This window comes from Nanorana parkeri, unplaced genomic scaffold, assembly GCF_000935625.1.
Source record: "Nanorana parkeri isolate BGI_ZX_2015 unplaced genomic scaffold, ASM93562v1 scaffold315, whole genome shotgun sequence".
NCBI lineage: Eukaryota > Metazoa > Chordata > Amphibia > Anura > Dicroglossidae > Nanorana > Nanorana parkeri.
In genome coordinates this window covers 673,473-691,425 of record NW_017306583.1, presented here as the reverse complement: position 1 = coordinate 691,425, position 17,953 = coordinate 673,473, and the positions used below count along the sequence as shown (strand labels likewise).

The window sequence follows — 17,953 nt, the reverse complement described above, 5'->3', positions numbered from 1 at the left end:
TACCTCCTCTGTTTCTCTTTCCTCCCTCATTCAGTCTCTCCATCCATCTTCTTCCCTTTTATTTCTGTTTCTCCCATTTCCTCCCTCATTCAGTCAGTCTCTCCATCCCTCTTCCCTTTTGTTTCTCTTTCTCCCATTTCCTCCCTTATTCAGTCTCTCCTTCCCTCTTATTCCCTTTTATTTCTCTCTCTCCTTTTCTCCCTTATTCAGTGTCTCTCTCTTTAGCTCTCTCTTCATTTCCTCTCCTTCTCTTTCTCTTATTCCCTCTCTCTCCCTCCTTTCCTCTTCTTCCCTCATTCATCCTCTCCTCTTTTGGTTCCTTCTCTCCTCTGTTCTATTCAGCCTCCCCCCTCCATCTCTCCCTCACTTATTCTCTCTATCCCCCCTTATTTAGTCTCTCTCTTCCTCATTCAATGTCCCTCTCGCTCTCTGTCCTTATCTCTTCCATTCTCGCTCTCTATCTCATTCTCCTTCTCTCTTCCATTCAGCCCCCCTCCTCTCCCTATCTCTGTCTCCTTCTCTCTTCCATTCATTCTGTCTCTTTCCTTCTCTCTTCCATTCAGTCCCACTCTCCCTCCTTTCCTCTCTTATTCAGTCTCTCCCTCTCTCCCATTCACTCTCTCCCTCCTTTCCTCTTCCATTCAGTTCACTAACCTATAATGATCATTATTTGCCAAAGTGATCATTGCTGAAAGTAATTGGAAAGTAACTATTGGAATGTCAAATAATTCATGTATGGTATTATAGCTTAGTGAATTTAGCCCCTTTTCTCGCTTTCATGCCTTCCCTCTCTGCCTCTCCCCAATATCTGCTACCTTCCTTCCACTTTTTACCAGTACTCTCACATTTGTTATCTCACCTGATTCTCTGTTGATAGCCCCACTCTTTTCCTCTCCATATCCTGCCTCTGGATGACAGTAATGGCCTCCTACTCTAAGCACAACGTTCAGATACCGGACCTGTCTCCTCTGTGGCCTCCGCACTATCAGTATTTCACAGATGGTAATCGGCTCCCAGTCATCTGTAAGTTGTTACCAATGTTCCGTCTACACTTTTCAACAGTTGTCTACCCACACATTATATTTATCCAGTCCCCTTCATGCCTCCGCACCTCCAGACCATCCCTCAAGTGTAAACTGTGCCAAAAATATGTATTTCCTAGAATCCCGAACACAGCATGTCCATGTTCATCTTTATAGCACTCCCCCCTTCCCTTAGTGTGATCTCCACAACTACCCATCACAAGCCTTCACGCCCTAACCACTGTCCGAGGGAAAAAAGCATTATAATTATTCTGCCAGAAATGTTCCCATTTCCTGGCATAACCTTCTCAGATATGAAGGATGGGTGTGCATATGCCATCTGCTAGCTAGAGAGGAACAGGCCTGCAGAAGAGATGGAGAGAGATGTGGGAGAGACAGATGGAATGAGGATGGAGAGGGTGCAGGAGGGAAGGAAACACAAGAGAGGAGGGAGAGAATTCATTCAGACAAGGGGGAGAGATGAGTGAAAACGATGGGGGATTCACTATGAACGTGAGCTACTTAAAGTGTAACTCCATTTCTGTAAAACAAAAAGTCCCCAAGTATATAAACATTGCAAGGATTTCAAACTTCTGTTTGTAAATGGAAGGATTTCCCTTGTTTGTAATCACTCAGGGTTTTAATGAGAAAAGCTGCAGTGTCTGTCATCTTTAAGGATCTGTTCACACTAGCCCGTACACTGAAACTCTGCATTTTAGCTGATGGGCTAATGCGTTGTGCAGCTCCCATAGTGTGTGTTTTGTCACATCTTATTGGAACCGAAAGTGCTTGTTTTCGTCTAGGGTCTAACATAACAGCCTTGGATCCAGCTGGCTGCTAGAACAGTCCCTACAGCCTCTTTCTCCTTCTGCTCCAGCAATGGCATGTCCCTTGGTGTCCTCATGTCTAATACACTGCATTGGATGTGAGTGCCAGAGCGAAGGGGGAGAGAGGCTGCAGGGACCGGTCTAGCATCCATGTGGACAGGGGTTCAGGTGAGTATTTCTTTGTTATTTTAGTCCCTAGACCAAAACGAGCACTTAACCCTTGCAATGTGGGGGTAGCACTGCAAAAAAAGGGGGTTAAATTTTTTTTTCTGCCCAGGGTTCTTCTTTAAATCTAAATTCTAAACCTAAATGTAGCCATATAAGGCCAATGACATCACTGCATCCTGCCCCTTTGCTTGCATTAGGCTGCGGGTGGGGGAATTCCCCTCCAGCAGGTGATCGGGCGGCACAGAAGATACTTCCTTTCATGTTCAGGTCTCCTTCCAGGTTAGGAGGAGCTCAGGTTCAGTCCTGGTGTAGTCAGAAACTGAGAGCATCCTTACTCAAGTGGCTTTCCATAAAGCTACTTGATGCTTTTTAACGGCTTTCTTAATGTTTGTTAAATGTGATGTTTTTAAGAAAAAGGTATTACACACCAAGATTTGTTTATACATTAGGGGCTTATTCACATGGGGATATTAAAACATTCCCATCTACGCTAAATCTGCCTGCCAGAAGCTGTAAAGTGTAAGAATTACACTTACTCATTTTGGTGCGTAATTATTAGTGTTTATGCGCATACGGCCTTTAGAGCCGTATGTGCAAAAACAACTCCCTTTGCTTAGAATGTTCATTTATTTACGCATGTAAATTATGCTGCTAAGCTCCTCTCCAAACACAGTTTTGGGGTATTTTTTAACGTTGCTCTAAAATATGGATCAAAACGTCACAACGTGCAAGGCTGCATTCAGAGGCAACAAAACCCAAAAGATGTCTTTAAAAGCGGCGTTTCATTCTACCCATGTGCACGAGACCTAAACAGTTGAAAATATCGAGCTGCACAGCAAAGATACATAATAAGATCAATGATAACGATACTATTTTGTGCACAGGATGAAGCGATTACATAAATATTACAAAATCTTTAAAAAAGCCTGCTCTATGTTTAAACAAAAGTATTCATTTATAAATAAAAAATCCACATGAAAACAGTTAGGTCCCTTTCACACAGGCTGTCTGATTGGGTCCACCTGTCAGTTTTTCAAGCCGCCCCGATCAGATGCCGAATGTTAGTCTATGGGTGTGTAAATGGGCAGGGGTCAGTTTACACCTGGTTACCCCCAACTCTAGCCCGGTCGGGAAAAACAAATGGATCAGAGATCCATTTCCCTGGATTGCTAGTAATCGGAAGTCCATATGCATCTGACTCCCCATAGACTGACATGGGGTCCAGCATTTTTAGTTCTTTCCTGCATAGCAAGATAGAGTAAAAAACTGGGCGGACAAGGATTTCACAGCAAGGACATCTGATTTGTACTGCTCCAATCGGGAGCACAGATTACCTCCTGATCAGCCCATGTGAAAGGGACCTTATTGCTGAACAGTCCAGCCATGCAGCTCTTGACAAACACAGTGAGAGCACTCAGAATTTCTGAGATGGAAAATGCTGGTCCGGTCGCAGGACAGCCCCACACTAGAAACAGAGCCTGAGATGCAATGGATAGGAGACATGCCGGTTTTGGAACACAGACGGCCTGTACCTGTTCTTTCTATTTCCCTCCACCCTCAATCAGTTCTGCCTGCTCAGTCACATGTGCTCACAGCAAGATACTGTTGTTAGGGATGCGTTTCGGGGAAGCTTGTCCCCTTCATCACCCATCAGCAGTGTGATGGCCTGGCTATTTATAGAAGAGTTTTTTTCAGAACTTGAAACACACTTGCCAGTTACACGAATAACTTCAGCCAGAAATGTATTTATTTAGATTTCAATAGTGTGGGAAAGAGTTAGAACTTTGTCAAGTTTTTATTGCTGTCTTTGTCGTAGAAATTTGTCCCTCACTCACTGTCTCCATGACACCAGGACAAGAAAATGAGAGGATGCGCGTGTCTCTGGGACAGGAAGTTTCGGCTGGTGTTGGCCTTTGTTAAAGAGAATTATGAGGCGAGTGATTTTCACTTGGCCTCATAATCTGAGCCGACCTGTGACAATGAAAGTGTCACAGGTCGGCTCAGTAGATCGGGAAGTGAGCGAACACATACCGTTGCTCGCTCACTTCTCGATCTATCCCTGCAGAGAGCCGTGACTGTCACTCACAGCTTCCTGCAGGGATTCCCCCCCCCCTCCCCTGTCCGATCCTCCTGCGCTGACTGGCGGAAACGGACAGGGGAGGGGGCGGGCACAGCTGGCTCTGCCTCTGGATAGGCAGAGCCAGCTGTCAATGCCGCAGCTGGGTGGATCCAGACATTATTGTCGGGATCTGTCCCGGCTGCGGCATCTCAGTATACCGCAAGCTGTAGCTCACGGTATACTGAGCTTTGGGTCACAGGAGAACGCTAGTTTGTGTTCTCCCCTGACCCTTAGGAGAACTATGAGGAAAAGCCCTAACCCCATAGTTCTCCTTTACGTTTTTACAGGCATAGGACATTTTTAGTGAATGTCAGTAGTTCTATCACAGAGGGTAGATTTTTTGTGCTAGTTTTAATTTTTGGCCTACCATGATATTTAGTTGTTCATTGCAAGATCCAAGTGTCTTGTTTGAAATCTGACTAATTGTTGGAAATTCTTGCACAGCCTCACAGAGAAACACAAGCACACAGTCTGATATGCATGCTACACATGGCTTGAAAACAGGAAGGAAGCCACAGCTTTTATTTTCTACCTTATTCAATACAACAGAGTATCTACCATAGATATATAACAGAACTTATAAACACTGCCATCTAGTGACCTAAAATATATACTGCAGGGGTTGTTGCTATAAGCACAGTAATGTGTATTCTAACACTAATTGCCCATGTGCCTGTTTATATTTTTATAACTGGAGCATCTTTAACATGGAAGTATGGTGTTTGACAGAACGGTTTGCTATTTCTCTGTAGCCGGAGGCACCTGTCGGGTGGTGTCTGCCCATCGTTGCTGCAACAGGAACCGTATTGAGGAGCGATCACAGACGGTGCAATGTTCCTGCCTGCCTGGGAAGGTGGCCGGGACCACCAGGGACAAACCATCCTGTGTGGACGGTAAGTTATCTATTGACTGCATAGGGGCAGCTCTGGAGTGTGAGTTTTATCACACACTGCCAGTGCTGTCTCTGTTTACATTTTTTCTTTTTTTTAAACTTTATTGGTAGTAAACATTGTGTACATTCTTTTCAGGTCCCCACATAGCAGCGCAGTGTACCATGCTGCTGTGGGGGGACTTAAATGGAGTGTACCTGCGGTGGCAACCAGTGCAGCATGCTGCATTCTTCCCCAGCACACTGCCCATCACACACATATAGTGGTGTGAAAAGGGCACTTAGAAAACAATTGTTTTTATGTGTCCCACCGCTGACCTACATTTATCCGGTGTGGTAAAACGCAGGTCACCCCTGTATGTGTGCACAGGCCTTAAAGTGTACTGTATGTAAACCTCCAGGGCCCATTTACACTATTGTGATGTGGTTAAGGTTGTAAACACAGGAATTTCTGCAATGCTCTTTACACTCATTGCTGCTTAGCCATTTATTTTGAATGGCACCCTAACGCACTAAGGCAGTGCACGTGCTTTAGCGGCATGCCACAACACACAGCAAAGCACAATTTCAAATGTCATTAACAAATACGCTTACGTTAATTTTAGTGCACAAAAACAATATAATACCCAATTTTGTTTTTTTAATTTGTAAAGGTTCTGCTGAGTAAATAGATACCCGACATGCCAAGCTTAAAAATTGTATGCGCCTTTGAAATGGCAAAAAATTACAGCACCCCAATATGTCCATTGGCGACGCTTTAAAATCCTGTAAGGTCATCACTTTAGAGTTAACCATGAATATTGGCCCTAGAATTATTGCTCTTACTCTTACACGTGGTTATATCTAACATGTGTGGTGTAATTATCGTTTTCGGACGTAGGCGCACCTAACATTTGTTTGCATTAGTATGTACCTGTAGGAGGGGACAAGGAACTTTCAAAAAATTTTTGGCTGTTTTTAAACTTATTTTATTTAAATTTATAGCCATTTTTTTTAACTTTATTGCTATCACAGTGGGGGGCTCGCAAACCCCCTATGTGATAACACTTTAGTGGTGACAGGTGCTCTTTAATGTCACCTTTGCAGCCCATTCAAGCTGATCAGCTTCTTCCCTGGCTTCTTTAGCCAGAAAATGACAGCCCAGAAACCGGAAGTAATTAAATCATCGCCGCTTCCGGTTTCATGCTCATTACTGTTCACTGGTCTTTCTCGCCGCTACTCACTGACACCTGGAGGAGGGGTAGCGGAGCCTGGGAAGCAGAGCTTAGTAGTAAAGAACGCAGAGCTTAGTAGTAAATAATGCAGAGCTCAGTAGTAGATAATGCAGAGCTCAGTAGTAAAGAACGCAGAGCTCAGTAGTAAAGAACACATAGCTTAGTAGTAATTAATGCATAGCTCAGTAGTAGAGAATGCAGAGCTCAGTAGTAAATAATGCAGAGCTCAGTAGTAAATAATGCAGAGCTCAGTAGTAAATAATGCAGAGCTCAGAAGTAAATAATGCAGAGCTCAGAAGTAAATATTGCAGAGCTCAGTAGTAAAGAAGGCAGAGCTTAGTAGTAAAGAAGGCAGAGCTTAGTAGTAAAAAACACAGAGCTCAGTAGTAAAGAACGCAGAGCTCAGTAGTAAAGAACACAGAGCTCAGTAGTAAATAATGCAGAGCTCAGAAGTAAATAATGCAGAGCTCAGTAGCAGATAATGCAGAGCTCAGTAGTAAAGAACAGAGATCAGTAGTAAAGAACGCAGAGCTTAGTAGTAAATAATGCAGAGCTCAGTAGTAGATAATGCAGAGCTCAGTAGTAAAGAACGCAGAGCTCAGTAGTAAAGAACGCAGAGCTCAGTAGTAAAGAACGCAGAGCTCAGTAGTAAAGAACACATAGCTTAGTAGTAATTAATGCATAGCTCAGTAGTAGAGAATGCAGAGCTCAGTAGTAAATAATGCAGAGCTCAGTAGTAAATAATGCAGAGCTCAGTAGTAAATAATGCAGAGCTCAGAAGTAAATATTGCAGAGCTCAGTAGTAAAGAAGGCAGAGCTTAGTAGTAAAGAAGGCAGAGCTTAGTAGTAAAAAACACAGAGCTCAGTAGTAAAGAACGCAGAGCTCAGTAGTAAAGAACACAGAGCTCAGTAGTAAATAATGCAGAGCTCAGAAGTAAATAATGCAGAGCTCAGTAGCAGATAATGCAGAGCTCAGTAGTAAAGAACAGAGATCAGTAGTAAAGAACGCAGAGCTTAGTAGTAAAGAAGGCAGAGCTTGGTAGTAAAGAACGCAGAGCTCGGTAGTAAAGAACGCAGAGCTCAGTAGTAGAGAACGCAGAGCTCAGTAGTAAAGAACGCAGACCTCAGTAGTAAATAATGCAGAGCTCAGAAGTAAATAATGCAGAGCTCAGTAGCAGATAATGCAGAGCTCAGTAGTAAAGAACAGAGATCAGTAGTAAAGAAGGCAGAGCTTAGTAGTAAAGAACGCAGAGCTCGGTAGTAAAGAACGCAGAGCTTAGTAGTAAAAAAAACCACAGAGCTCAGCAGTAAAGAACGCAGAGCTCAGCAGTAAAGAGCACAGAGCTCAGTAGTAAAGAATGCAGATCTCAGTAGTAAAGAACGCAGATCTCAGTAGTAAAGAACGCAGAGCTTAGTAGTAAAAAAACACAGAGCTCAGCAGTAAATAATGCAGAGCTCAGTAGTAAATAATGCAGAGCTTAGTAGTAAAGAACACAGAGCTCAGTAGTAAAGAACGCAGAGTTCCGTGGTAACCCGCAGAGGTCAGGAGTAAGTAACACACAGTGTCCAGAGGTCAGTAGTAAGTAACACACAGCATTCAGAGGTCAGAAGAAAATAACACACAGAGTGTAGAGGTCAGATCTGGGACTTAACCGTTTATCCTGACATGTGCACATGTCAGTAGTGGAAGAAGACTCATTGATATTGGGAGACCATCAGTGTGCTGGTGTGTCCTAGCTGACTGTTTGGGGCGGAGGGGATCAGTCATGCAGATCTGTGTTGTAAAAAAGTGGTGAGGCAGTGCACTCAGGGATCTCGGAATGGTGTGTGGATGCTGCGCTAGGGCTGTTCAAATGCATACCCTGACAGGCCCTCTGGTATTTCCATATAGGTGGCCCCATCTGCCACGGCCATGCATGTAAGTGACAGGTAGTGGCGTGCTGAGTTCCTGCGCTACCGCAGCTCCCCATTGGCAGCCCTCAGTGAGCCGCTGGGAGATAACACTGGACAAAGGAGCAGGAAGCTACACAGCGTGACAGTTGGCAGCTGCCAAAGGCCCAAGCGCCCGAACTGTCAGTCCGCTCCTGGGTGGGGGCACGCTAACCGGCCCCTGAAAGCGATTAGGTGGCTTTGTAGCAAAGCCAATAGTCGGCATTACCCAGGTAAACAGACTCCTGATGGCTAAAGCCGCCGGGAGTCTGTTTACAGGGGCCCACTGCTGCGGATGTATGGTATGTTGGTGGCAGCAAAAGGGTTAAATGTATTTGCGTTGCCATGCATTCACACGCATTTAGCTGCTTAAAACTGGGCTAAATGGTCCCAGGATGTACATATTTTTTGTTTGTGTAAACACAGTTAGACTTAATGTATCTGGACAGTGCTGAACATCTAGGTGTGCATTCAACCATAGAAAAGCATTACATGCTTCCAGATGCTTATAGAAATAAGCTCCAAACACATCTGGATGCATGTATTTTGATGCCCATGTGACCATACCTCGAGATCCTGCCAGTATTCATCTCTGTAAACCAATGTTAGATCTTTTATTTACCATAGTAAGGGCAGGCTAGCTGATTTGTGGAGGGGGTACTGCACACTTCTGCACTTTTTATCTGCACTTTTTAAAGGCAAGGGTAGGCAACCTATGCACTCCATCTGTGGTGAAACTACAAATCCCATGATGCCTTTGCTTTTGGGAGTCATGCCTGTGGCTGTCAGAGTCTTGCAGTGTGTCATGAGACTTGTAGTTCCACAATTGCTGGCATGCCGAGGTTGCCTGTTCTAAGGAAATCAGTTGGCCTTGCTTGACAATTCTAGCTCTTTTTACAGCTTCCATTGTGATGGGGAAATGGTGGTGCGATATGGAGCCCTGCCTACAGGAGGAGGAATGTCAGACGCTGCCTGACAACTCTGGATGGATCTGTTTCCAGGGAGGGCGCATCAAGACCACTAAGGTTAGTGTGATTTGCCAACAAATCTCAACAGGCCAGCACCACTTACTGCCCTATTCCATAATAGGGGCAGGCAACCTCGGCACCCCAGCTGAGATATAATTACAAATCCCATCATGCATCTGCCTCTAGGAGTCATGTCTGTGGTTGTCAGAGTCAATGCATCATGGGACTGGAGTGCCAAGGTTGCCTACCCCTTTTCTATAACATCAGTATTCCAAAGCTACATACAGCATACTCTACCATCCCATACATACTGAATACTGATACCGGCATCCCGGGGTACAGTGGGCCCGGCTTATCAGGAATTGTCATGACCCACTGCCCGGCTTCCTGATTGGTTGGGAAGCTGGCTTCACTTGTTGCTAGGCAGTCTGGCTTCCTGACAAATCAGGAAGCCAGCCAGCGGTACATGACGTGCCACCCAGCTTCCTGATTGGTCAGGAAGCCAGGCTGCCTAGCAACAAGTGAAGCCGACTCGCTAGCCAATCAGGAAGCTGGGAGGCAGGTCATGTCCCGCCGCCTGGCTTCCTGATTGGCCCGGGAAGCCAGCTCCATGCTCCCTCGTGGCACTGCCGATCAGAGGGAATGTCCGTCTGACCGGAAGGTCCGGTATCGGGGTAAATACTGGAGCATTTGAGCAAGTACTAGTATGAGAACTTGCCCAAATACTCTGTATGCATATCGATACCAGTATCAGAATCGGTGCATCCCTAGTTTTTATAGCTGCCAATGCCACCCTGTCCTAATGACAACCACTGCCCCCATTTCTTGTATGTGCATCAAAGGGACAGGAAGTGAGGAAAAATCTCCACAATGGAGTCACAGACAGAAATAAAACTAAAAAATAAATACTGGAGTAAGGCTTTACCCCAGACAGATATTTTGTTTTTGAAAATCAGTGAATTCATTCTAAACACATCTAGTATAAGTTTCTGAATCTGTCTTTCTATGAGCTCCTGTAATCTCCTTAAAGGAAAAGTTGGAGCAGCGCTGTGGGCCAGTCAGGGTTTGCTACAATGCAGAGTGCTGTCAATCTAAAGGCCTGCGTATATATGGACTGTGGACATGTGTTGATGGCATCAGTTTGAGATGCTTCTAAAATTCAGAATTCATTGACGGGGACCTCTGATCTGCAGTGGACCTACTTCTGACCTGCATTTGATCCTCTTCAAGCAGCTTTTGCATTCCAATAGACATGTATAGGAATGCAAAACCCATCTGATGTGAACAAAAGTCCATTGACTTGGGCCTTAACACGTAGCTCTTGCTGACATTTGAAGAGGGCAGAGTGATGATGTGATGCTGTTACCTAAGAATACATTCCTTACATCATTGATGAAAAAAACAAAAATAGAGACCAAAGCGCCACAACCTATCACAATGACGGTGGTGGGAAACAAGGTGGGGGTAAAAGTTATTCAACTCCAGAAGTCTGGCACCACACTGACCAGATCCCTGCCCGAAGAACAATCGAAATAGGACATCATTGGCTGAACCACCATCAGCTCTTCACTGCAACTCCATTGTTGATTTCCCACCTCCACCAACTTCACGGTGAGTTACAGAGTTCACTTTTTCAGCTGCTCATTCTTCAGCCTCACTACTCTGCTGTTTTGCCATTTACTTCCATCTACTCCACCCGAGTCCATCTCATCATTGCCCATCAAGAAAGGTTACGACCCTGTCCCTGTAACATCACTTCACGCTCTCCTCCTCAATCACCTGTCAAAAGCGAGTGCTCACCCATCCACAGGTAAGTTGAATACCTTTAACCCCCACCTTGTTTCCCACCACAGTCATTGCGCTAGTTTGTGGCGCTTCGGTCTCTATTTTGGTTTTTTTCAGCACACACGTCAGACACCACGGTCCGGACACAGAAGCCGCACACCAGCACAAGACTACCAAAAACATTTCCCATCCCTCCTCTTTTAATAATTTGTTCGAATCACCATTAATCCCCCCACTACCTGAACTCAAATTAATTTTCTGGTCGTGTCTTCCCATTTCCCTCCCCACCTCCCCTCGAGGAGCGATGTACACGGGACATTTCTCTAAATTTTTTATTCCTTACATCATTACTTACTGTTGTTTTCTTCGGTCCAGAGGAAAGTACAAGAAAGGAAAGAATGGCTGCCCATGGGGTAAGCTACACGATAGTGTGTAACAGTGGTTAATTGGGCACGGTCATGCCATGCTCCCGCTCACTGTTCCATCCTGCTGTGTAGTTCACCCCATAGGAAGCCATGTGTTCTGTCAGTTTGCAATCAGTTGCTACTCATTCATGCTCATTTGCAGGTGATTTTAGAAGTGCAGTTACACTAATACAAATGACCCGTGTAGTTTAGGCCTAAAAAAGATCCCTGTATACATCTTGTGTTTTATGATTTCAGATTCACCCCCGATACTGAACTCTTAGGAGAAATTCCTGCGGATTGATTGTATGCCTCCCCCACACCATATAGAGGTTCAAGATCCCCGTAGCACAGGCACCATGGTCATGTGACCCCCCCCTTCGGGACAGAGGTGAAAGTGCGGCATGGAGTAATGGAGTCTGATGGCCTACGGCAGGTTCTCAGTAATGCTTTTCTATTAATAAATGGCCAATGTGAAAGCACCTGTTAAATAATGTAATTATGCGTGTAAGTACTTGAAATAATCACTACAAAACTATACACAACTCAAGGCCTCCAGCTGATGTGTAATTACTGACTTTTGTTGTTTGGTCTTTCTCAATCACCTATGTCTGTGTTTACGATAATATTAAAGGAGAACTCCCAGTCGAAATTCTCTTAAACCCCGCACTGCAGGTTTAACTGCTTGTTTTTACCTAGGGTCCAAAAAAAAGTTATAGACACCCGAACCTCAGAGCCAGCAGCGCTCCCTTAAGCCTGTCTCTTCCTCCGCTGTAGAGATGGTATGTCCCTCAGCGTCCTCACGTCCAATACACTGTATTGGATGTGATGACTTGAGGATGCCTAGACTGCTGCAGAGTCGGGGGAAATATGCCCTACCCACCCGACTTAGGGGTTTAGGTGAGTATAGTTGAGTTTGACCCTAGGCATAAATGAGCAGGTATATTTGTATACATACATACAGTGTATATATAAATATATATATATACACTGTATGTATGTATACAACTATACCTGCACTAGGTAATTATATATACATATATATATATATAATTACAAATTCAGCCCGGAGTTCTTTTTTAAAGTGTATGCAAAGGCAAAATGTTTGTATTTCATTTTCAGACTTTGGTTTTTAGAGTGTGGGAAAGTTTTTATTGCTGTGTAAAAGGGAGGTAAGGCTTTTACCCTATAATTACCTAGTGCTTCATCACACAAATTAAATTAAAAAAATTGTAACTGATTGGAGGATACCCTGTCTTCAAGTATAATATTAATTAAAAAATCTAAAGATATCATGACAATACAATATATAGAAAGCAAGTAGTACAAAACCCTTTATATTGATATTATAAATATATTACAAAATATATTTTTGCACTCGCCCAAAAATACCACCATGAATCTAAACACTTTATGAGAAGAAAATAAAACACACTTTACAGCTAAACGCCGGGAGTTACACAAAAGCTACCCTTGCAGTGGGCTCCCCCCATACTACACGGGTTTATGCTCATTAAGCCTAGCATTAGAGGAATACGTTGTAATACTTACCTCGCTCTTGCACTCTACTCTTTTACGCTCTGTGTTGTGGGCGAGCCCTCACCACCCTCATATATAGTGCAGGATTATTGGCCCTGCATTGTATTATGTCTGTGAAGGTTCTCATTTATCCAGGTCATGGTATATCTGTAAAAAATGAAGTCAAGGCAACTGGACTTGCTGTATTTTTCTTGAAGACGTTTCACTGGTCATCCGACCAGCTTTCTCAATTCATAATGACACCTCTCCCTAACCTTAAGGTGTCATTCCGAATTGAGAAACTCCAGTTGTCTTTTTTACAGATGTACTTGATAATGTCAGCATGCAGCCGCCTTCCAGATTGCCTTAGAGAAGAGGTTTTGGAGGACTGGTCACACAGCATGGAGGTAGCCTTATAGAGTGAGTACACAGGTCGGTATTATACAAAATCCCTCTGTCCCCAGACATAACAAACATTTAACCCTTGCAGTGTGGGGGGCCACATAGTATGTGTGTGAGGCGGTTGTACCGCGTTGCATCCCGCTGTGTTGAAACAAGTAAGGCATGCCTTACTTTTTGTCAGCGCACACCACCGCGTTCCTACTGCAATGTGGTGGTGTGAATCGGCGCCATCTGTGATAAGGCAGATTGCATTGTATTGCATTGGGGCTGCTCTGAAAACAACGGCCAGTGGGTCTCTAACATAGATGGTATGAATGGACCCTTATACGCAGTGGGTATAGAAAAGAATCACCCTCCTTTAAAATAATCACATTTTGTTGCTTTGCAGCCCGAAATGAAGACAGACACAGTTTTTGTTCTATCCAGCTGTATTTACTCAATGCAACTTATTACATCCAAGTGAAAGATAGAACACCGACATTTCAAAAACAGAATCACCGAGTTGGAAAAAGGATCACCCCCTCCTAAAAATAACTTTTAAACTTAATCAGGTGTAGTAAATCACCTTCTCAATGGCGCACAAAGCCATTTGATTTTCATCTGTGATCAGCTGTGGTCATGTTGATTAGCTCAGCATGAAGAGCTTTCCTGCTGCATTTTAGTCCCGGGTAATGCAACTGAAGCAAACAATCAACTATGCGTGGCAAGGCACTGTCAAAAGATCTCCGGGATAAAGTTGCGGACAGGCACAAGTCAGGAGATGGATACAAAAACATTTCAAAGGCTTTATCAATGCCTAGAAGCACAGTGAAGTCTATTATTAAGAAGTGGAAGGTATTTGGTACAACACAGACCCTCCCTGGATCAGGACGTCACTCAAACTGAATGAAAGAGCCAGGAGGAAACTGGTCAGCAAGGCTACCAAGAGGCCTACAGCAACTCTGAAGCAGTTGCAGGAATTTATGACAAATAATGGTCAATGTGTGCATGTGACAACAATATCACAAATTCTCCACAAATGTGGCTTGTATGGTAGGGTTGGAAGAAAAAAGCCACTCCTTAGGAAAGGTCACATGCAGTCACGACTGAGCTTTGCCAAAACGCACCTTGAAGATTCTGAGACCACATGGAAAAAAGGTGCTATGGTCAGATGAGACTAAAATTGAATTGTTTGGCCTCAACACCAAATAATATATCTGGCTGAAATCCAATACAGCTCACCATCCAAATAACACCATTCCTACAGTAAAGCATGGAGGTGGTAATATCTTTATATTATTGGGGGTGTGTCTCTGCAGCAGGGGCTGGAGCACTTGTCAGGATCGAAGGAAAAATACCATCAAATTCTTGAGGAAACTCTGCTGCCCCCTGCCAGAAAGTTGTCAATGGAAAGAAGGTTTACCTTCCAACATGACAATGACTCACAGCACACAGCAAAAATGACCACACAGTGGTTGAAGGAGAGAAGGGAGAATTTCCTTCCATGGCCTAGTCAGAGCCCAGACTTAAACCCCATTGAAAATCTGTGGAATGACTTGAAGACTGCAGTCCACAAATGGTCACCATCAAATTTAACTGAACTTGAGCAGTTCTGCAAAAAAGAGTGGGGAAATAAAGTAAAAAGGCTGCAAAGCAACAAAATGTGATTATTTTAAAGGGGGTGATTCTTTTCTATACCCACTGTAGTTCATAATAATCCACATAAACTTGCATGTTCTATTAAAGTTATGTCTTGTATCTTTGTTAGAAGGATGTCCCCAGAGGATCACAAGTAGGTAAGTATAATGCATAAATCTTCCTTTCAGGATTCCCAAAGGACTTTAGATCATTCCTCATTATAATAACAAGAGACAGAAATGCAATGACAGCACATAATAAATGAGTTCCAATGCTGCATCTTTCCAGCAAATAGCAAAGCCCAATCTCCACCCCTTTCATGCAATATCAATTATATATCATTGTGATCTATTTTAGAACACGGATGACGTTCAAAGCTTTATATGGGCCAGTCATCAGTTTTGGATCTCTAATGAAGGGTGAGACATTAGAGGGGGATCTGGATCAAATAGAGGAGTGGGCAACTATATGGCAGATGAGGTTTAATGTAGATAAATGTAGCGTTGTACACTTGGGGTTAAAAACAAGAAAACGGATTACACACTAATGGGAGCTCCACTGGGGAAGTCAGAAAGGGAAACAGATTTGGGGGTCATTGTAGACCACAGGCTGAGTAATAGCTCGCAGTGTCAGGCTGCGGTAAACAAAGCAAGTAGAGTCCTTTCCGGTATTAAGAGGGGAATGCTTTGCAAGGATTAGTCTATAATTGTGCCACTTTATAGATCACTGGTTCGGCCTCATCTAGAATATGCAGTCCAGTTTTGGGCACCAATGAACAGAGGGGATGTCCTTGAACTGGAAAGAGTCCAGAGGAGGGCAACCAAACTCATAAAGGGGATGGAGGACCTGAGTTATGAGAACAGGCTACTAAAATTAAACACGTTCTCCTTGGAAGTAAGGAGATTAAGGGGGGACATGAATTTCATGTATAAAATGTTTACCGGGGATAGCAACATTAGCAGCAAACTTTTTACAATTAACTCGATGACAAGGACGAGAGGCCACCACTTCAAATTGGTGGAGAAAAAATGTCAGCACAAGGGGCGAAGGGGTTTCTTCTCAGTTAGATCAGTCAAGGTCTGGAACTCGCTGCCACATGCTGTGATTTTGGCTGAGAGTGTGGAATCATTCAAGAGGCGATTGGACGATTTCCTCAGGGACCGTAATATACAGGGGTACAAGTACTCTTAAGATTGAGAAGACACAGGGACCTATACATACTACACACCAATAGGACCATACACAAATAGGTTGAACTTGATGGACATATGTCTTTATTCAACCTCAAATACTATGTAACTATGTAACATTTGTCTCTCCGATTACAATGTTTGATAGAAAGGGTATCTGGCATGAGATTCACTCTCATGTGTACACAAATTGTATGTGAGTTCCAGGTTGTAGTTTGGCAGATGTAAGCAAGCTAAATGTAGTTTACAGTAGTTCTGAGTGAATCACAAATAATGTGAATAAAGCAATGCTAAAAAACAGTCCTCTATAATAAGAGACTCATACAAATCACATTTATACCTCAGCACAGTTCATTTCAATATTAGGTTTAAAACTGGCCTAAATGCCATTCATAAAACAAAAGATGTATAAAGTTCTGTACAATCCTGCAAGGCACACAACAATTCATCGGCTGTCCCAAGTCCAGATATGCATCTTCCAATTGTCAAATACATGCTTCCTAAGAGCAGAGCAGAGATTGCCACATTTGTACAGAATTAATGGATTGTATTTGGTCCTGTGTTTACATCTGCCTGATACCTTTCCTATCAAACTGATTGTAATCTCATGGAGTGGCAGATATATTTGGGACATTTATTCAGTCATCGCTGTTCATGAGACATCCAGAACGGAGGATCTGCCCATATAAATCTCCTAACATCAGCTATGTTTTATCACAGGTCACAATTATATATAATTGATATTGTATGAAAGGGGTGAAGATTGAGCTTTGCTATTTTCTTTTTTTAAATGCAGCATTGGACCTAATTTATTATGGGCTGTCTTTGCATATTTGACTCATGATATGATAAACAGGAATGATCTAGATTCCTTTGGGAATCCTGAAAGGAAGATTTATGCATTATACTTACCTAATTGTGATTGTCTGGGGACATCCTTCTGACAAATACACTATATTACCAAAAGTATTGGGGCGCCTGCCTTTACACGCACATTTTTCTGGGATGAACTTTAATGGCATCCCAGAACTTAGTCCGTAGGGTTCAATATTGAGTTGGCCCACCCTTTGCAGCTATAACAGCTTCAACTCTTCTGGGAAGGCGTCCACAAGGCTTAGGAGTGTGTCTATGGGAATGTTTGACCATTCTTCCAGAAGCGCATTTGTGAGGTCAGGTACTGATGTTGGACGTGAAGGCCGGGCTCACAGTCTCCGCTCTAATTCATCCCCAAGGTGTTCTATCGGGTTGAGGTCAGGACTCTGTGCACGCCAGTCAAGTTCCTCCACCCCAAACTTGCTCATCCATGTCTTTATGGAGCTTGCTTTGTGCACTGATGCGCAGTCATATTGGAAAGGGAAGGGGCCATCCCCAAACTGTTGCCACAAAGTTGGGAGCATGAAATTGTCCAAAATGTCTTGGTATGCTGATGCCTTAAGACAGGGGTGCCCACAAGGTCGATCGCGATCTACAAGTCGATCGCGTAGCGATCACTGGTAGATCGCCATGTCCTCTCCTCCCGCCGCTTCTCTGGATCCCCACTGCTCTCCCCAGCGGGGATCCGAGAAGACGTGAAGGAACCGGCGGCGGGGGAGGACGGAGCCGCTGTCACTATAATGCAGAGCAGTGAGGAGAGAGAGAGACGCTCGGCCAGGATCTGACAGCCGGCGCCTCTCTCTGCCCTCACTGCTCGTCCGTTCTATCACAAATATAGAACGCCCCCCGCGCGGCTCGTAGTATAAGGGGGAGCAGGGGGATCCAGAGAAGTGGCAGCCCCCCTGTGTGTGGATGAGCGGCAGAGGATCGGTACATGTCACTAGTATGTACCAATCCTCTGTGTGGGACAAACACTGGAGCGATCGGCTGATCACTCGTGTTTGTAAATAACTGGGGACACATAGTAC

General features: G+C 44.0%; 1 protein-coding gene across 2 annotated transcripts in view; it reads left to right on the top strand.

Moving 5' to 3' along the window:
- The window catches only part of LOC108788268 (protein FAM19A1-like), a 15,418-nt gene extending 3,537 nt beyond the window's left edge, over positions 1-11,881 (top strand). The window contains exons 2-5 of one of the 2 annotated variants that reach the window (XM_018558010.1): positions 919-1,023; positions 4,889-5,029; positions 9,069-9,193; positions 11,584-11,881. In XM_018558010.1, the coding sequence (XP_018413512.1) occupies positions 921-1,023; positions 4,889-5,029; positions 9,069-9,193; positions 11,584-11,601 (387 nt within the window). In that variant the 5' untranslated portion in view covers positions 919-920 and the 3' untranslated portion in view covers positions 11,602-11,881. Of the gene's footprint in view, positions 1-877; positions 1,024-4,888; positions 5,030-9,068; positions 9,194-11,583 lie in introns of both variants that reach the window. The other variant, XM_018558009.1, reaches the window with a different exon arrangement.
- Positions 11,882-17,953: the final 6,072 nt, after the last annotated feature.